Below are 18,378 nucleotides of genomic sequence, written 5' to 3' on the forward strand. Positions count from 1 at the left end.
CAGGAAGCAGGCAGAGCTGTAAGACTCCAAAAATAGAAGCTGACACAGAGAGAGAGGAGATCCAAGAACAATCAACCCCAAAGTCCTCCTCTCTCAAGGCTAAAGTAGTTGAGGATGACGCTACTAAGTCTGAAGATGAGGAGGACAAGAGCCCTGAGCGCAGGACGTGCAAACTGTCCCTGAAGAGAATGGGGGGCATGATTAAAGGCTTCTTTGTGAAACCTTCATTCAAAGAGCCTCCTGCTGGAGTCACAGTGTCATCAGCACAGTCAACAGATGTCCCACAAGTGACCTCTGTGGACGTCATTGTACCTGAACAGCAGTTTCCAGATGTTGCTGCTGTGGTGCTCATTGTACCTGAGCAGCAGTTTCAGGAAGGCAACTCTGTGGAGGTAGTTGTACCTGAGCATCACTTACCAGGTGACAAACCAGCCCAAGACTCTGAGCAGATGGAAGCCTCCTCTCTGGAGATCATAGTAGTGGAGGATGAAAGTGCTCAGTCTGATAAAGAGACCAAGAGCTTGGCAGAGGGCAAGGCTTCAATTGTTCGCCCAAAGTCCAAGAAGAAACTGTCTCTGAAAATCAAAACTAAGGGCTTTTTTGCTAAAAGGATTTTCAAGGTGCGACCTGCTGTAGTCAGATCAGCATCAATAAAGTCATCAGAAGTTGGTGCTACAGAGAGCATTGGGCCTCAGCAGCAGGTCACTACTTTTCTGGTCACTGTTCCTGATGAGCAATTTCCAGAGCCCACTGCTGTGGTGCTCATAGACCCTGAAGGCAAACCAGTCCAAGACTTTGAGCAGCTTGAACAGACAGAGGAGATCCCACAGATCACAGTGGACATGGTTCGTCCACTGATCAAATCCTTTGTTAGCACTATCACACCGGACCAGTGGGCATGTTTGAGTTCCGGTAAACCAGACGATGAAACCAAATATTCACTGGCACAGCTGATCAGAGACTTGATAGAGCTCATTTCCAAATCCCTCCTGGAGAAAATCAAACCGAGACGTGTTATTTCTCAGGAGGTTGTCTTGTCCAGCATTGGCGACACACTTTCTCAAACCTTTGCTCAAGTCCTGGACGTTGAAGAAGTGGTCTGCTCTGAGAGCTCAGATGTGTTGACCAGCTTAATTGCCCTAGACGTGGCTGAGAGTGTCAACTCTGTCCTCTCTGCTGGCGAGGACACTTCAGAGCCTGAAGTTCAAGAGCACGTCACTCCCAGAAAAAGAATTAAAGCTATGGTCCGTTCTATCAGCGAGCTGCTGAAAGAATTCTTTGGGAAGATGACATGCAAACCTCGGACACGTAGGAGGAAGAAATGCGTGGTCACCCCCCCGGAAGACGTAGACGCTGGCAAAACATCAGAAGATGTGGTGTCTACAAAATCTGAAAGCTACATTCAGTCGTTAGACACAGACACCCGGGAAACAGCCTCCACAGGAAGCAGGCAGAGCTGTAAGACTACAAAAACAGAAGCTGACACAGAGAGAGAGGAGATCCAAGAACAAGCAACCCCAAAGTCCTCCTCTCTCAAGGCTAAAGTAGTTGAAGAGGACGCTGCTAAATCTGAAGATGAAGAGGACAAGAGCCCTGAGCGCAGGACGTGCAAACTGTCCCTGAAGAGAATGGGGGGCATGATTAAAGGCTTCTTTGTGAAACCTTCATTCAAAGAGCCTCCTGCTGGAGTCACAGTGTCATCAACACAGTCAACAGACGTCCCACAAGTGACCACTGTGGACGTCATTGTACCTGAGCAGCAGTTTCCAGATGTTGCTGCTGTGGTGCTCATTGTACCTGAGCAGCAGTTTCAGGCAGGCAACTCTGTGGAGGTGGTTGTACCTGAGCATCACTTACCAGGTGACAAACCAGCCCAAGACTTTGAGCAGATGAAAGCCTCCTCTCTGGAGATCATAGTAGTGGAGGATGAAAGTGCTCAGTCTGATAAAGAGACCAAGAGCTTGGCAGAAAGCAAGTCTTCAATTGTTCGCCCAAAGTCCAAGAAGAAACTGTCTCTGAAAATCAAAACTAAGGGCTTTTTTGCTAAAAGGATTTTCAAGGTGCGACCTGCTGTAGTCAGATCAGCATCAATAAAGTCATCAGAAGTTGGTGCTACAGAGAGCATTGGGCCTCAGCAGGAGGTCACTACTTTGCTGATCACTGTTCCTGATGAGCAATTTCCAGAGCCCACCGCTGTGGTGCTCATAGACCCTGAAGGCAAACCAGTCCAAGACTTGGAAACCTTCTCTCTGGACAGCACTGCTCAGCGTGAGGTTGAAGAAGTCCAGGGTCTGGAAGAAAGACCTGCTCCAGGCACACGTCCAAAGTCTAAAAAGAAATTGCCTCTGAAAGGACTGAGTACTGCATTTGGTGGCATCTTTGGGAAACCACCTGCTGTTATCCCTGCCCGCATCTCACCAGAGGCTACCACCGTGGAGATCCTTGTGCCTCAGCACCAGTTACCAGAAGACAAACCAGTCCAAGACTTTGAGGAGCTTGAACAGACAGAGGAGATCCCACAGATCACAGTGGACACAGTTCGTCCACTGATCGAATCCTTTGTTAACACGGTCACACCGGACCAGTGGGCATGTTTGAGTTCTGGTAAACCAGACAATGAAACCAAATATTCCCTGGCACAGCTGATCAGAGACTTGATAGCGGTCATTTCCAAATCCTTCTTGGACAATACCAAACAGAGATGTCTTATCTCTCAGGAGGTTGTCTTGTCCAGCATGGGCGACACACTTTCTCAAACCTTTGCTCAAGTCCTGGACGTTGAAGAAGTGGTCTGCTCTGAGAGCTCAGAGGTGTTGACCAGCTTAATTGCCCTAGATGTGTCTGAGAGCGTCAACTCTGTCCTCTCTACTGGTGAGGACGATTCAGACAGTGAATTTGAAGAGCACGTCCCTCCCAAAAGACGAATTAAAGCTATGGTCCGTTATATCAGCGAGATGCTGAAAGAATTCACTGGGAAGATGAGGTGCAAACCTTGGACACGTAGGAGGAAAAAACGCGTGGTCACCCCCCCGGACGATGTAGACGCTGACAGAACGTCTGTTACCCCTGTCCACATCTCATCAGAGGTCACCCCCGTGGAGATCCTTGTGCCTCAACACCAGTTACAAGAAGACAAACCAGCCCAAGACTTTGAGCAAAGGGAAGGCTCCTCTCTGGACAGAGTAGTTGAGGACAGCACTGCTCAGTGTGAGGTTAAAGAAGTCCTGGATCTGGAGGAGACACCTGCTCCTCGAAAGAGATTTTCGTTTCTGAAAAGATTGAGGGACGCATTTAGAGGCTTGTTTACGAAACGACGCGTTGGAGTGGCATCAACTCAATCACCAGACGTTACCCCCGCCCGTATCTCACCAGAGACCACTTCCGTGGAGGTCACTGAACGTCGCCAGTCATCCACCGACAAACCAGCCCGAGGCATTGAGCAGGTGGAAGCGTCCTCTCTGGAGATTAGGGTAGTGGAGGATGAAAATCTGAGTCTGACAAGAAGTGGAGAAGAAGAAAAACTTGATGAGGCCTCAAGAGATGATCAAGAAAGGTGCAAACTCTGTGTCAATGTTTTTGTTGAGAGCCTAATTTCACGGGCCTACGCAAAAGCAAAGATAACATACGATACGGAGGAGTTTGAGGCCATCCGCTACAGGCTGTTCATCAAAATCTGGGATGAATTCAAGCGAGATAATGTTAACATACCCCCAGAAAGGTTCAGGAACCTCCACAAGGCTGTCTTCAAGGACCTCTGCAAAAAGTGGAAATCTGAAGACAATGTCGTGTTGTTCATGGATCTTGACCGACCAGTGATTGACAGAGTGATCGTGGCTTCTTTCAAAGAACATCTGATGAAATCTACATGCAACCCCATCAGGAATTTCTTCCGTCGTTCAGTTAAGGTCGGTCCCATGTAAATCATGGGGATACCTTCTGCTCTAGCGGTTTCTGCAAGACACAGACCAGTGGAGCAGGGGTTCCCCTAATGTAGGTAAGTATTAGAGTTCTAAACTCATCTCATGGACAGTAGTACAACCTGACGGCTACAAGACAAAGGTTTGATTCCCTGTCCTCAGCTTTTGTCAGCTTGTGCTGCTGTCTACTTTGTTGTGTGTGTGTTGTGTGTTTTCCCCGGGTAATCCGGTTTGTTCCCTCATTTTTCATTTTATTTCCTTTTATTCTGTTTTATTTCATTTTATTATGTTTTATTTCCTTTTATTCTGTTAAAAAAAAAAAAAAACATCACAAAAATAACATTTGAGTTCCTCCTCAAGGAGGAACTCAAATGTTATTTATGTGCTGTTGTCTTCTTTGGTGTGGAGGGTTTTCCCCAGGTGATCCGGTTTGTTCCCTCCTTTTTCATTTTATTTCCTTTTATTCCATAAAAAAAAAAAAAAAATCACATAAATAACATTTGAGTTCCTCCTTGAAGGAACTCAAATGTTATTTATGTGATGTTGTCTTCTTTGGTGCGGAGGGTTTTCTCCGGGTAATCCGGTTTGTTCCCTCATTTTTCATTTTATTTCCTTTTATTCAATTTAAATATAAAACATAAACAAAACAATAACATTTGGGTTCCTCCACAAGGAGGAAGTCAAATGTTATTTATGTGTGTTGTCTACTTTGGTGCGGAGGGTTTTCCCCGGATAATCCGGTTTGTCCCTCATTTTAGATGGTATTTCATTTTATTCAATTTAAAAATAAAACATCAAAAAAAAAATATTAACATTTGAGTTCGTCCTTGTCTCTTCTTTTTTTTTGTCAAATCAACAGTTGAACTAAATTTCTACTTTTTCTTGTAGAAAAGATTGTGTTGTTTTGGGGGTTTAGTTTTTCTTTTTATCAAATTAAAAACCTTTGCACAGACACTAAAGATGCTTGCATGGCTCAGTTGTATTACACAATGTACTCTTTTATGTCCTACGTCACGGCTACGTCACGGTGGTTAGCTGGAGGCATGAACCATAGAACCACAGAACAGAATATGAGGCTACAGTTATCAACATGTCATCTTGATGTGTTGTCAGGAGCCAGAATCAGAGGAGTAAGGTTAATAGCTCCAAACTGAATTTTATTTTATACCAGCGGCCAGCCCGAGTCAAAAAGAAAAACCTGTGGTTAAATGTAATAAAACCAAAGGATTGGACCGAGGCCTTTGTCAAGAATGCTCATGTGTGCAGTGACAATAAATAAAGTTTTGTCTTTTGTAGGTTTGGTTTTTCCTCTAAAGACAGGTCATTAGATTAGAGAACTTCTAGTTGTATGTCTGCGTTCACTAAATACTATTAGCTAGCTAGAATTCACTGGAGGGATCGACTGGCCTGTGATCCCTCATGATGAAGTACAGTTTGTGGCTCAGGACAAACACGTCTGGAGCACCACGCTAAGGCTGTTGCCGCTGCAGCTCAACTTCAGGTCAGTGGATGTAAATGGATGTGATCTGAGACGTTTAGATTTATTAACAGGTTTTATCAGTGGTCCAATATCAATAATGTCACAGCCACTAAAACTCATCAGGTCAAATCTGCTCCAGTTTGAGCTCATTCAGCACAACTCATGGTTGAATATCATGGGAGTAGAGAGTAGCCATGGCGACGAATATAAAGAAAGATATTTTAGCAGTAAAAAGCATCAACAATGATCTAAAAATATTTCTGAGTCAAAATTAAAATAAAGTATTCGTAAAGTAAATCACTGCTGGGTCTGTTTTTAACTCTGTGGGTTTTAGTGTGTAATCTCATTTTAAAAAACAAGTCTGTGATGACTAGACTACTGGGTCAGAAGAAGAACCAGAGACAGGGTCATGGATCACTGATGCAGGTGTGGTGCTAAGGCTGGCCAGTGTGGTGTGAAGAAGACCAGCCGGTGGAGTCAGTGTGATGTTTGGTCCATGTTCTGCTGGGAGACCTTGGGTTCTTTCATTCATGTTCCTTTGACTCTTAGCTCCTACCTCAGCATCGCTGCAGACCATGTCCACCCTTTCATGGGGACAGGATTCCCTGATGGCCTCTTTCAGCACGATGATGCTCCCTGCTTCAGGAATGAGTTCAAGGTATTGACTCCAGATTCAACCAGATCTCAGTTCAGTCTGGCATCTGTGGGACGTCCTGGACAAACTAGTCTGACCCATGGAGGCTCCACCTCTCAACCTACAGGACTTAAAGGATTTTGAACACCTTCAGATGTCTAGAGAAGTCAGGATGTTATGGCAGAAATGTGACAGCTACTAGATCAAGGGTGGATATTTAACTCAAGACAGATATAAAACACATCTGACAGAAACAGGATATCACTCTCTTTAACAGGAGCCTCCAGGATGAAGAGGGAAACCTCCACTCTCTCCTCTTCCTCATGGAGTCTCCTCCTCTTCCTCCTGCAAATGTAAATGTAAATGTACTTTATTTATATAGCACCTTACATCGACCGATAGGTGAACCAAGGTGCTTTACAACAGATTAAACAACGATTTAAAACAACACACCGGAAAACAAGTACAGTAGTAAAACAAAGCTAAAAAATAAACTAAAAACAATAAAACAACACCAACTGATATATTAGACACTTCAAATAATTATTTCCAGTTCATCATTAAATCAAATGTTCTCCTTTTAAAATCTGAATGAACTAAGTGACAGGAAGTACAGTTCTGGTCCAGTCTGATTTCCTATCAATGTGTGGGTCACGCTAACTTTGCTCTCTGTTGTAGATTCAGGAAAATCAACAACCAGATCAGTAAACTAGAACCATGATTGTGTTTTCACATTTTCTACCTAAATGATTTAGTTTTTAAGAGATGAGAGGCCTCTGAGTTTGTTTATTCATCAGCAGAAGGAACTTACCGCCAGTCTACACTGAGTTCATCCTGATGTGCAGACAAATGACAGAGACAATCAACAGTTAAAAGCCAGAAGCAACAATTAATACCTTTCTACAGTTGAATAACTCAACCAGATCAAACTCCTTGGAGTTAGAGAGAGGGACCAGGCATATTGAGACACAGCTCTCTCCATAGAAGCTTCACCACATGTCAAGTTCTCAGACGTGCCCGTATACACTTACAGTACAGTAACTGTGTAAAAAATTCATGAGACAATACGACCTCAGTTGGCTTTTTGTCCTCCTACAATTCAATTCACAATTCACCTACATCTGCCTTTGCACCTCAGATGCAAGCATCAGCATGTCTGTTTGTTTCTGAGGAGGAAACACACTGGAGTGACCTCAGAGTGTCATTATTCTGAACCCTGCTGCTTCTGCTCAGCTCTGTGTCAGCACGGCACCGACACTGTACATCTTTCTGACATTTCTTTTAAGTTTTATTTTTTCTCCAAATGTACACTGTCTTAGAAGAAGTGGCACAAGCGTTTCCAAGGCAACATGGCCATGCACAGACCACATAAGACAGCATGTTATAGTAGACATCAGTCCTATTATTAACAGTGTTATCTGCTGCAAAGGTTCGAAAATGAATTTTCAAATTTAATGTTCTCACAGTTTGAAATAAACATTAAATTCCAGATGCTCAGATGGTTTCCGGTGTGCTCCGTGTCCCTGAGATGTCACTCTGTCCACTTGCAAGCAGTCAAAACATACAGTACGCTGACACATGCAATATATTTACTAACTACACCAGGCTGTCCGAGGCTTACTCATGACTCATCGAGCAAGTTGAAGGCAAGGACACCAGCCATCATCAGCCATTTTATCCGTCTGCCAGAACCACCTGGTCGGATATGAGTTGTTGCATTTCATTGAGTCTCTATTCCAGTACAGTTTTGATAAGGGGTCATTTTTTACTACCTCCGCTAGAATTAAAAACCTTCCTCCTGGTAGTGAGTGTCCTTCAAGAAAACCGCTAAACTCCATGATCCTCCATGTCGTTGCTCATTTGGCTAATTGGTTAGTTTTGCATCTTTACATAATTGCACGGCTCCCATCTGAAGTCATTTGGGAAATGTAGTGGTCTTCTTGATTCAGGTCATAGACTGTATAAAGATGGATGGCTGAACAACTAAGCCAAGAAGTGGGGACATGCCGTCCATATTTATATACAATCTATGATATACAGTCTGTGTTAATCTTTTACACTTGTCTTATTGCGTGTCTGCTGAGTCCTGCTCTCTTACAGCCTTTACCTCAGTGCAGCTTCACACTATTAAGTTAATGTCTCTCCTTGTTTAATATTGATAAGACGCTCTCTTTATTTTTTTTTCCTTCTTCCTCGCCTCGTTTTTCCATCATCTATCCACCATATCTGTTTCCTTTAGCGCCAGTACATGGATTGTTTTAATGTCGCTGCATGCTGTATGTGTTATTGACTCAGTATTGCAAAAGAAACGTACACGGGGTCAAGCTGAGCTGCAGAATCTAAATTCAACCCGGATGTTTTCCCAAACTGAAGGTGCACTCAGAAATACACTTTAGGGGGATTTAAAGGTTTGATGATACTCAAGGAAACTCTGTCTTTAAAAAATAAAAAAATGTATGTTATGTACATATATTATACTCGGCAACTAAATTTTGAACAACCCTCTCCATCAATATTTTTTCACATCAGTCTAGATCATCCTTATTCATGTTTCTCCTCCATGTTTTCTCACATTTTGCAGGAGTTTGGTGCCAGTTACCCAGTTGTATGTTAGCGTGGACGCCAGCACCAAGGACAGTCTTAAGAAGATTGACCGGCCGCTTTTCAAGGACTTCTGGCCCCGCTTCTTGGACAGCCTCAGGGCTCTCGGAGAGAAGGTAAGTTTCTCTGTGAGCTAATTTGCTCTGCGGTTGTGTGACTTCTCATTTAAATGTTCCTTGATTAAAAAAATAAAAACTGTACAGTTAGAAAACGCCTAAGCTTTACATTTATGCCTGAAGTGTTATGTGAGGGGGCTGCAGCCTATCCCAGCTGTCACTGGGAAGGAGGCGGAGTACACCCTGGAGAGGTCACCAGTCTGTCGCAGGCCTATAGACCTAATTCTCCCATAGAAATGACTTATTGATTTTATGACGCGTGTTTGCCCGTTCTCATCATCACAGTGTTTGTACCTGTGTGTTGACACGAAGTTTAAAAAAAATAAATAAATAAAAATCTATAAATTCAGCCTGGCACATACGTTTGGTCACATGACCGCTGTCAGTTGATGAGCTAGATAGAGCTAGATAAAATAAATTATTGAGCACCGGGACACTTCTGACAGCACGTCTGTTTAATCAGCTGAGGAGCCGCGAGGCATCCTGGGAGTTTTCTGCCAATCAAAGGTGGCGCAGGAATGCATATACTCATCATTCTCTCTCAGATGCGTCGTTTGCTGTTCTTCAAACTGAGACGAATGTCACGAGTAGTTAGAGAAGCTGTATCAAGAAACGAGAGACTGCAAGCACAGACACATATTTAGATATTTATTAAGTATCTCAACTCAACAGAATGATAACTTTGTGTAGACATTACGATAGAAGGCCTGGTGTGTGATGTTAGCGACCTGGCAAAAAAGTAAGAAAGTTTCCAGGACAAGAATGAGAAGCGTCCTCTTTTCTCACCGATGGTCTGGAGGTTTTCAGGATTTCGTGTTCCCTTATTTCACAGAGAAACGTTCAGGCTGATGCACTGGCCTTGTTTGAAGGGATCGTGTTCTGTATAGTTGTTGATAAGAAGATGAGGGATGCTTTTTTACCACCACGGCTTCTTATTCAAGATATAGACATAGTATGAGGTTCGGACAAAACATTGGACATTTGAAGTTGAGGTGCTTCCTCTTTTCTCTGCATCCCGAGATTGCTGGAATGTCTGATGCATAATGTTTGAATCATATTAAACATTTTTACTGTTGGCTAATTTTATTTGCTTCTGTCTCACCTTGCTCATAAATATTAACTAAACAACACAAAAGAGGCTTCTTATGTCTTACTCACTCTCAGCCTTGATTGAGTCCTCCCAGAAACCACAGACTGAGGTGTCCATTCTCTTTGCCAGTTCCCATGCGATGATGGTGAAATGACTGAGCTCTTGAAGCCTTTAACATTCTTCTCAAGTAGAGAAAGTTTTATTTTTTTCCATTTATTTCTTTAAAACTTTGCAAAGGTGTACTCGTAGGTCATTGATCTTTGTCCACAGGTACACTTGCGGCAGTTTAAAAGCCTCAGAGTCCCCATCATCGTCATTTGTGAGAAGAGGGAAAGTCCATTATCACAACTTGTGTTCAGCCTCCAGGCCGCCAGTTTGAAACGCTTCTCTGTGGTGGTGTTTTTTTTGTAAAAAGCCAAAACCAGGAAAAAATGGTGCATTTGGCAGACCACCAGACGACCTTGAGTGAGACGTGAGCTCTGAAGTGTCTCAGACTGAGCTTTTAAGTGAGCGCTGTGCTTCCTCTTGTTTAACGGACACATTCATTACCACTCAGATTACAAGGACATATAACTAGCGATAGATCATTATGTGCATCTACACCAATCAGCCACAACATTATGACCACTGACAGAAGAAGTAAATACCACTGACCGTCTTGTGACAATTCAGTGTCCTGCTGGGAAACTTTTGCACAAGCACAAGGTGTTGACCTGGCCTCCAAATTCACTAGATTCCAAACTGATCAAGTATCTGTGGGATGATCCACAGAGGCCCCTCCCCTCAAAGCCCCCCCCAGCTAACAAGATTCTGTTGCCAGACACCACAGGACACCCTCAGAAGGCCCATGTCCATTCTCTGATGAATCACAACTGGTTTGGAGGCACAAGGGATACCTACACAATATGAGGAAGGTGGTCATAATGTTCTGCCTGATGGGTGTAGATATCCATTCACCACACGCCAACATTAAAATGTTAATGTGAGATAACTGCTGGGGTTTGCAAAGTAATTTCCCCTCAGTAAATGTTAACCTCCGTGCAGTTAGCACTGTGACACTGAACTACTTGCATACCTCCCCAAAACATCTAAAACATCTCAATGACTGAAGGTGAATCTACCTCAGGCCAGATGGGTGTCATTTCCTGGTCATCCTGGACCCGCTGGCGCATTTACTGCTTACTCACGCCAATCTCATTATTCTGAACACTGCAGTTCACAGTCTGACAGTGGACAGAGGAGCCATCAATCTACAGAATAACTATTGAAGGTGTCAAAAAAAGAAAAAAGGGCTGGCTCAGCGTCTTCGTGCGCATACCAAATGTCAGACACACTGAGGATGACACTAAATTTGCAAACTCTGTATTATTAAATGTCAACAACTATAATATGCTTAAACTTTAGCTGTTTCTCCAAAATCAATTTCTGAAAGTGTGACGTTTTGAAGAGTGATAATTTAAATTGTAGTGTTTTCATTTGATGCTTTTGTGGGAAAGGGGCTGTGGTTTGGTCTTTGACATATCCATGCAATTAAATAGCTTTGAATATTTCATCCTCAAGCTAACATTTGCATAACAAACCCTTAAGTGTTTGGACCAAACATGAGTGTGTATGCCCTCAAACAGGATTATTTAGCATCATATAATCATATGATCATGATGAATGAACCTGTAGTATGTTTGTATGTGTGTATGTGACTGTGATAGTATAGTTTGTCTACGGGCTTCTAAATATAAACCATCTCTGCCTCCCTTCTCTCTCAGCTCCATATTCCTAAGTCTTCATTTCACGGTGGTCTCTACCTCCATCCTTCCGGAGCGCTTACCCACTTCTGTTCTCTGTTGGACAGTCCTTGTCCTCCTCCCCTCCTCCTCGTCTCCTCCACCTGGTCTCCCTGCCACTGCTGTGGGGATTGATAGAGTTGTGAATCAGTGTCGGATCTGGAATAGAGGCAGTTTCAAATACCTCACCTCCCCGCTTCCACTGGCCAATTATCCCCTTCCCTACTGGGCTGAAAGGCCCTAGTGTTGCAGATAACCTTCCAGTGCGAGAGGGAGAGAGGGAGGAAATGAGGGGACAGGGTGCACTCTCTTCCCCCGTTGTCAATTACTTGTTCCTTAGTATAAACCATTTGTCATGTCACCTGTCCTTACCAGTCCCTTTCTTTCACCTCCTCTGTTCCTTCTCTCATTATATTGTCAGTAATCCGGCAACAATAGTCTGAAACTACACCACTGAACTGTGAGCATGGTCTTTTTTAGTGCTTTTATTAACTTGGGAAAAGTTGAAGTGTTGGTCAGGTTTTCTCATTTTCTCATCCTTCATCTCAATCCAAATCTGTACTGTTATATGTTTATAGTGTATATCCAATTCAGTAATTTAATTGTGTTTATTTAGGTTTATTATTTTGCTGCTACAGCAGCACATTGCACAAAGTAGGTAACAAAAAACATTCAAAATCTGCTGATGGTTGCGAAAGTGTATAGAGAAAATAAAAACACTGTAGTCTAGTGTCCTGTAATGTCGGCGTCTGTGTAGATCTGTTGGATACACAATGGCTAGAATAAGTATGTTGCTTTTGTACATGAAATCATGGTCAATATAAGTTTTCATGTATATAAGAGCATGATGCTGCCACCAGTGTTATACTGCAGTGTTTGGTGTTCGCCAAAAAGCTCAAGCTTACAGTGATTCAAAGCTCCTGTATCTTGTTCTACTTGTAGTACACAGAGTAGTGAAATAGAATTCCATGAAAAATTCCTACTCTGTCCCCGTTCTGTTGCAGTACACGGCGTTAAACATGCACACTACCAACTAACCGCTCTTTTATAATTCAGACGAAATGTAAGTGGCATGGAGACCATCTGTGAGCCGTTGTACAGAACAGATGTTAGCGAGGACAAACCGTCATGGTCAACAATTTCAAAAAAAACAAAACCATTAAGAGAAGTGCAGCAATTGTAGAGTTTGATTGTACTGAATGCTTTGTCAGCAGATGTTTGCTTGCATGTTCAGCGGTTAAAAAGGTCAGTTTTACAAGTGTGAAGGCAACTCATCCACTTTTGGTTTATAAAAAAAAAAAAAGCAGTGGCCTCTTGACATTTTTTTAAAGATAAACCTTTTGCTTGAATAGAGGTTACCTAATAAAATCTGAGCGCGTCACAGAATTTATTTGTTGAGCACCAAGCTGTTGAACACTAGTTGCTATAGGTCTTATAAATTCACCCTTGTGATATGTACTCTTTTGGATTTATACAGCGCATATGAATGGTTTTACAGTGGTTATTTAAAAAGAGGAGTATGCTTTCACTGTTTGACATCTTGCATCAATCCCCGTTTGTCCATTCAGAGGCAGAGGACGGTGTACCGACTGACGCTGGTGAAGGCCTGGAATGTGGAGGAGATGCAGGCCTACTCGGAGCTCATTGCTTTGGGCCAGCCAGACTTCATTGAGGTCAAGGTAGGATTCAGTGTCATTTTATGTTATCTTTCCTCATTAATGAGTTATCCCGAAGCAAATGGACCAGCAACGCTGTCTCACGCAGAGGTAATTCCTTTGAGAGGAAACCTTAGACCATGGTACCTTCTACTACATAAATACATCATGTACACCGTCTTTAGTTGTGATATTATGTAAGAGCAGTGGTATTTTTGCATAGCTGTATTCCCAGCTGCAAAGAAACAAGTGGAATAAAAAAGCGAGTTTAATTTGAAACTATTTCTGTTGCAGTAATTCAGCAACCCCAAACTAAAGAAAGAAAACCATCTGAAGGAAGTGCATAAGTTAAGATCATATGAAACATCTTGATTCTTCCTACTGAGTGCTAAAAAGGCTTTAGCTTCGATGGTTTTTATTATTTAAGAACCTGGGGTCCAGATAGTGTGCCAGTGAATCAGTGTTTGTATGAATTATTGACTTTGTCATTAAATGAGCAAACTAGACTCTAGACTAGACTGTACGTGACAAAATGTCAGGGTGAGAGTTTTCCATGAGCTACCTGTAGTTTGAGAGACTGGGCAAACTTGCCTTTCTACGCCGTCTTAAGGTGAAGGTGTAAAGGAAAACACAGATTCAAAAGACATTACTTACATATATCTACAGTTTCTTCTTTCCACAACACACAACATCCTGGATTTACTGTATGTAACCAACATCTATGTCCATAAATACAGTACTGTACCCATGTGGTACTGCATTATGTCAACTTCTAAAGTGTCTGATTTCTATACACATTCGTCCATGTCCCCATATAAGTGGGATAATTCACTGGAGTGCTGGGTCCACATGACCTTCTCCTGGTCATTTGGCGGGCATGGTATTAATAGTGTGGGAGTGGGCACCTGGTGGCAGCCTGAGCTGTGGTTGTCATAGTGACAAATGTGCCTGAGTCTGTGGTCGTTATTCGGTGCGTCACATCAAGATATGATCCTGGTAGTAATAGTGGCAGCAGCACAAGAAAAAGGTCTGGTTCTACTACTGGTTGGAGATTAAATGCCTGTAAATGGTTTTTCAGAAGAATGTAGAAATGCACAATACAGTAGGATTTTTTTTAAAAGGTTTTAAGGTTCAGCTCCTCTTTATTTACTGGTTGAGGTAGTTTCTGATGATATCTTTTGGTCACAGAGTGGCAGGTTTTGTCTGCCACCCTTCTTCCATTGGGTCTGTTACTTAGACTTAGACTCAGATAGACTTTATTGACCCACAAGGGAAATTGCTTGGTTACAGGAGCTCAGCTGCACATGAAGAAGACTAGTAAAAAGAAATGTAGGTGTAAGATAGATTCAGTTCAGTTCAATGCAATCTAATTAAATACACATGAATCACTAATTATTGAAATTCCTTATTCTCCATCATCTTGTACTTTTCACTCCCTTAGTTTACTGCTTCACCCTCCTGCATCAGCCCACTGTTTACCCCATGTTATATTAATTTTTATTATTACTTTCCCCTTATTAGTCAGTTCCCACGTTGCTTAAACGTGATTCTCCAAAAACACAATAATCTAATTTAAGCGTATGTAGTGTGCAGTGATTTCGCAACTGATAATAATGGGCAATATTTGCCTCTTTGTGAGGCGGCTGCTGCACTCATTTCATTTTTCCTATCCATGTCAAGTCCTTAATGGTATGGTACGCACCTCCCCCAAAATGTAACTACGCGCTATAGCAACGCAGACCCCAAGAGCTGTGATTGGTCCGCTTGGTAGTAACGTATTTGGTGATGGTAAATGGCCTTGTTTTTGGATAGCCTTTCTACTTATTGCTACTCAAAACGCTTTACAGCCACACACACATCTACCCCACACACATCTACCCCAGTGGGTTTAGTGTTACTTCGGCATGTGGCACGTTCTGTTGGTCGAAACGGTAACCCTACGGTTCGTGGACACAACGCTCTACTGAGCCACAACCGACCCCAGTACATCTAAGTACATCTTATACGTTTGATTTTGAAGTGGGGTATTTAAATTCTGTTGCTGTGAACCCACAACATTCCAGTAATAATAATAATAATAATAGCTTGGACTTATATAGCGCCTTTCATAGTACCCAAGGTCGCTGTAGAGTAGCTCCTATCCCAACCATAGGATCCTCTCCATTAGTTCATGTGTAAAACTTGTAGCGCCTGAATAGGGTCCTGAACCCTAGAGTAACCCTAGATTAAAAAGTCTGGTGCTCTACCAACCGAGCTACCCTGGCTCTGTATTTTCAGCTGCTTCTCCATCTGAGCAATTTACAAATTGATTGTTTTGGATCAATAAAAACACACTAAGGGAACGGTTAGCTGAGGAGGTTCAGAGATACAAACTAACCCAGTGCAATTAGTTGTCTTCACTTCAGATAGCAGCGATATATAGACGAGCCCTGATCTTTGAAGTGAACCAAAGTTAAAATTCAGTTGTATTCTATTTAACGCTCACAGCAGGGATCTCCTTACATAAACACATGCATCCAGACCTATTATGTTTCCTGGTGTGTCCCATTACACTTGTCCCACAAAGGTTAGCATTCATGCGCTACCTCTTTCCACGCAGATAGCCCCACATGGAAATCCCTCCCCACATCCTCTCATTCGGAGTTCGCAGCACTTCTTATTTCTGCTTGACAACAGAGTTCCACCACTGGACAAACTCCGTTGGGATCCCACTGTTCTCTGCTATTGCAGCCCTTCCTTTGTTTAACCTTCATTTATCCGGGCTACGTTTGCTGAAGTGAGTGGTCTTTTTCAGCTGCAGCCGGCTCCCAATTACACTAAATCACACATGGGAACTGCCCCGTGCAAGCACAGACTTATCCGTCAGCCGACAGCAGACAAGAGCATTTGGGAGTTAAGTGCCTTACTCAAAGACATTGTAAATGTGGGTTAGGGAGGATACTAAGCAATACTTTGGTGTGGCTGATACCATCAGTCAACATTAGCTCCAGATCTCAGATACAGATTAGTGTAAAAATAAATGAAACAGTAGCACCCAGCCTCACTGTCCTCAACCTTTTTTTGTTCTGTTCTTCTGATTTTTGGATCAAGTTTCTGATACGAGCCCACCACAGACATGAGTATTGGTTTTTAGAGCCAGTTTATTAAGTTGAAAAAAATGTTCAAGCGCATACAAGATCGAAAGTGACTGAAATTGAGAGCTGTTGCCTCGAGCAGCCTATTGATTTAGTTCTATCACTGTCAGCTGGACATTTAGATTCACACAGCTGAAAGATCAGATGACAAATTTATTAAATAAGAGTTTGTGTTTTCTGTAATGAAAAAATAAAAATGATGGATTGCACCGCTTACATTTGCATGGATACGTTTTAGGCACACAAACTAAACAATCATAAACATTGATCAGCCACAACATTATGACGGGAGAAGTAAATAACATTGACCATCTTGTGACAATTCAGTGTTATGCTGGCAAACTTTTGGACCTTTTTGTATTCATGTGGATTTTACCAGGCACCCCCTCCCCATAGCAATGACACTCCTTGATGGCAGCAGCCATCCCCAGCAGGATGCAGCCTGACACAGACACACACACAAAAACACTTTAGGAACAAATAAAAAAAGAAAAAATGAAGAACAGCACAAGGTGTTGACCTGGCCTCCAAATTCACTAGATCCCAAACTGATCAAGTATCTGTGGGATGATCCACAGAGGCCCCTCCCCTCAAAGGCCCCCTCACTAACAACACTGTGTTGCCAGACACCACAGGACACCCTCAGAAGGCCCATGTCCATTCTCTGATGAGTCCCAACTGTTTTGGAGGCACAAGGGAGACCTGCTCAATATTAGGAAGGTGGTCATAATGTTATGCCTGATTGGTGTATATATATTATCAAGCAGTTTGTTACAGTGCAGACTGACTACATTCATTTTACGTTTATACAAATGCAAAATCACAACTCGGCATTGTGCAAGTTTTTTCCTCAAAATAACGAGGTAAGGCGTCGCTGTAATGAGGAGAGTGGAAGCTCGGGGGAAACCAAACAGAACTTTCTGAAGGGCAGCCAGGCAGCGAGGATGTGTATGTGTATGTGATTGTTGGGTATTTGAGGACATGCTGGTTTGTTTTTTTTTTGTTTTGTTTTTGCATTTTGTCCTAATGAAGTGTTTTGTCTTTTGAGGAGACTTGCCTTCCTGGCTGCATGCTCCCATGTTAAAATTAACAAGCTCCAACTCCTCCCACCGTCATCGGCCCCCCTTAGTGCATCTTGTGTGTACAAAGAATCGAGCTGGGGTTATGTTAAAAGCCTGGAGAAGCATGCATCCACAAGACAAACATGATTCAGTCTCATGCATGACATCTGTAACCCTTAACTGAGGCTTTTAGGGCCCAGTTCTGTGACTGTCTAATGGAGCTAAACCCCATTGAAGGGAGTTTCTATAATGAACTGGCCAGCAGTTAGTTAAAGTAACTCTATAGCATGTCTTGCTGTAGTTTTAGGATCAGAATAGATGAAAAAAAACAGGCAAGTTTATAATCCGTCTCATTCAGGAAGCGGTTCGGTGACACGTGTTGGTTAAGAGCAGAGGCTTACTGACAATACTTAGGGTGCCTCCGGTCTCCAGTCTGACGTTCAAGCTTCTGCTTCCAAGCTGTCTGAGCCAAGTGCACGGCGGTGGTCTTCTGCTAATGATTTGCAGGTTGTAGCCAGGTTCACAGAGGCCTCACAAGCAGCCAACTTTAATTATGTGTGTTCATATACACATCTGGACATCCACTTGGACCAGAGGTGTCAATCTCCTTTTAGGTCTGGGGCCAAATACACCCCAATTTGATCTCAAGCGGGCCGGACCAGTAACATAATAGCATAATGACCTATAACTAATGACAACTCCAGACATTTTCCTTTGTTTTAGTGCGAAGAAGAACAAGTACATTATGAAGATGTTTCCATTTATTGAACTATCCTTTTACATAACATTTTATGAGCAACCCAGAAATTTCTTATGAAAAATAAGTGCAACTTCGGCGCATTGCTGCTCCCCTAGGGGACAAATTAGGAATAGCAGCTACTTTTATTTAAAAATTGTCTTCAGTGTAAC

The 18,378-nt window shown here is 42.7% G+C and overlaps 1 protein-coding gene across 2 annotated transcripts in view; it reads left to right on the plus strand.

Annotated features, from left to right (window-relative positions):
* tyw1 (tRNA-yW synthesizing protein 1 homolog) overlaps nt 1-18,378 on the plus strand; it is a 71,858-nt gene that overhangs the window by 35,453 nt on the left and 18,027 nt on the right. For both annotated transcript variants that reach the window (XM_084559355.1, XM_084559356.1), the window contains 2 exons: nt 8,613-8,748; nt 13,188-13,298. In XM_084559355.1, coding sequence (XP_084415481.1) covers nt 8,613-8,748; nt 13,188-13,298 — 247 coding nt within the window. The remainder of the gene's footprint in view (nt 1-8,612; nt 8,749-13,187; nt 13,299-18,378) is intronic.

Source organism: Chelon labrosus (genome assembly GCF_963514085.1).
Source record: "Chelon labrosus genome assembly, chromosome: 13".
NCBI classification, from domain to species: Eukaryota; Metazoa; Chordata; class Actinopteri; order Mugiliformes; family Mugilidae; genus Chelon; species Chelon labrosus.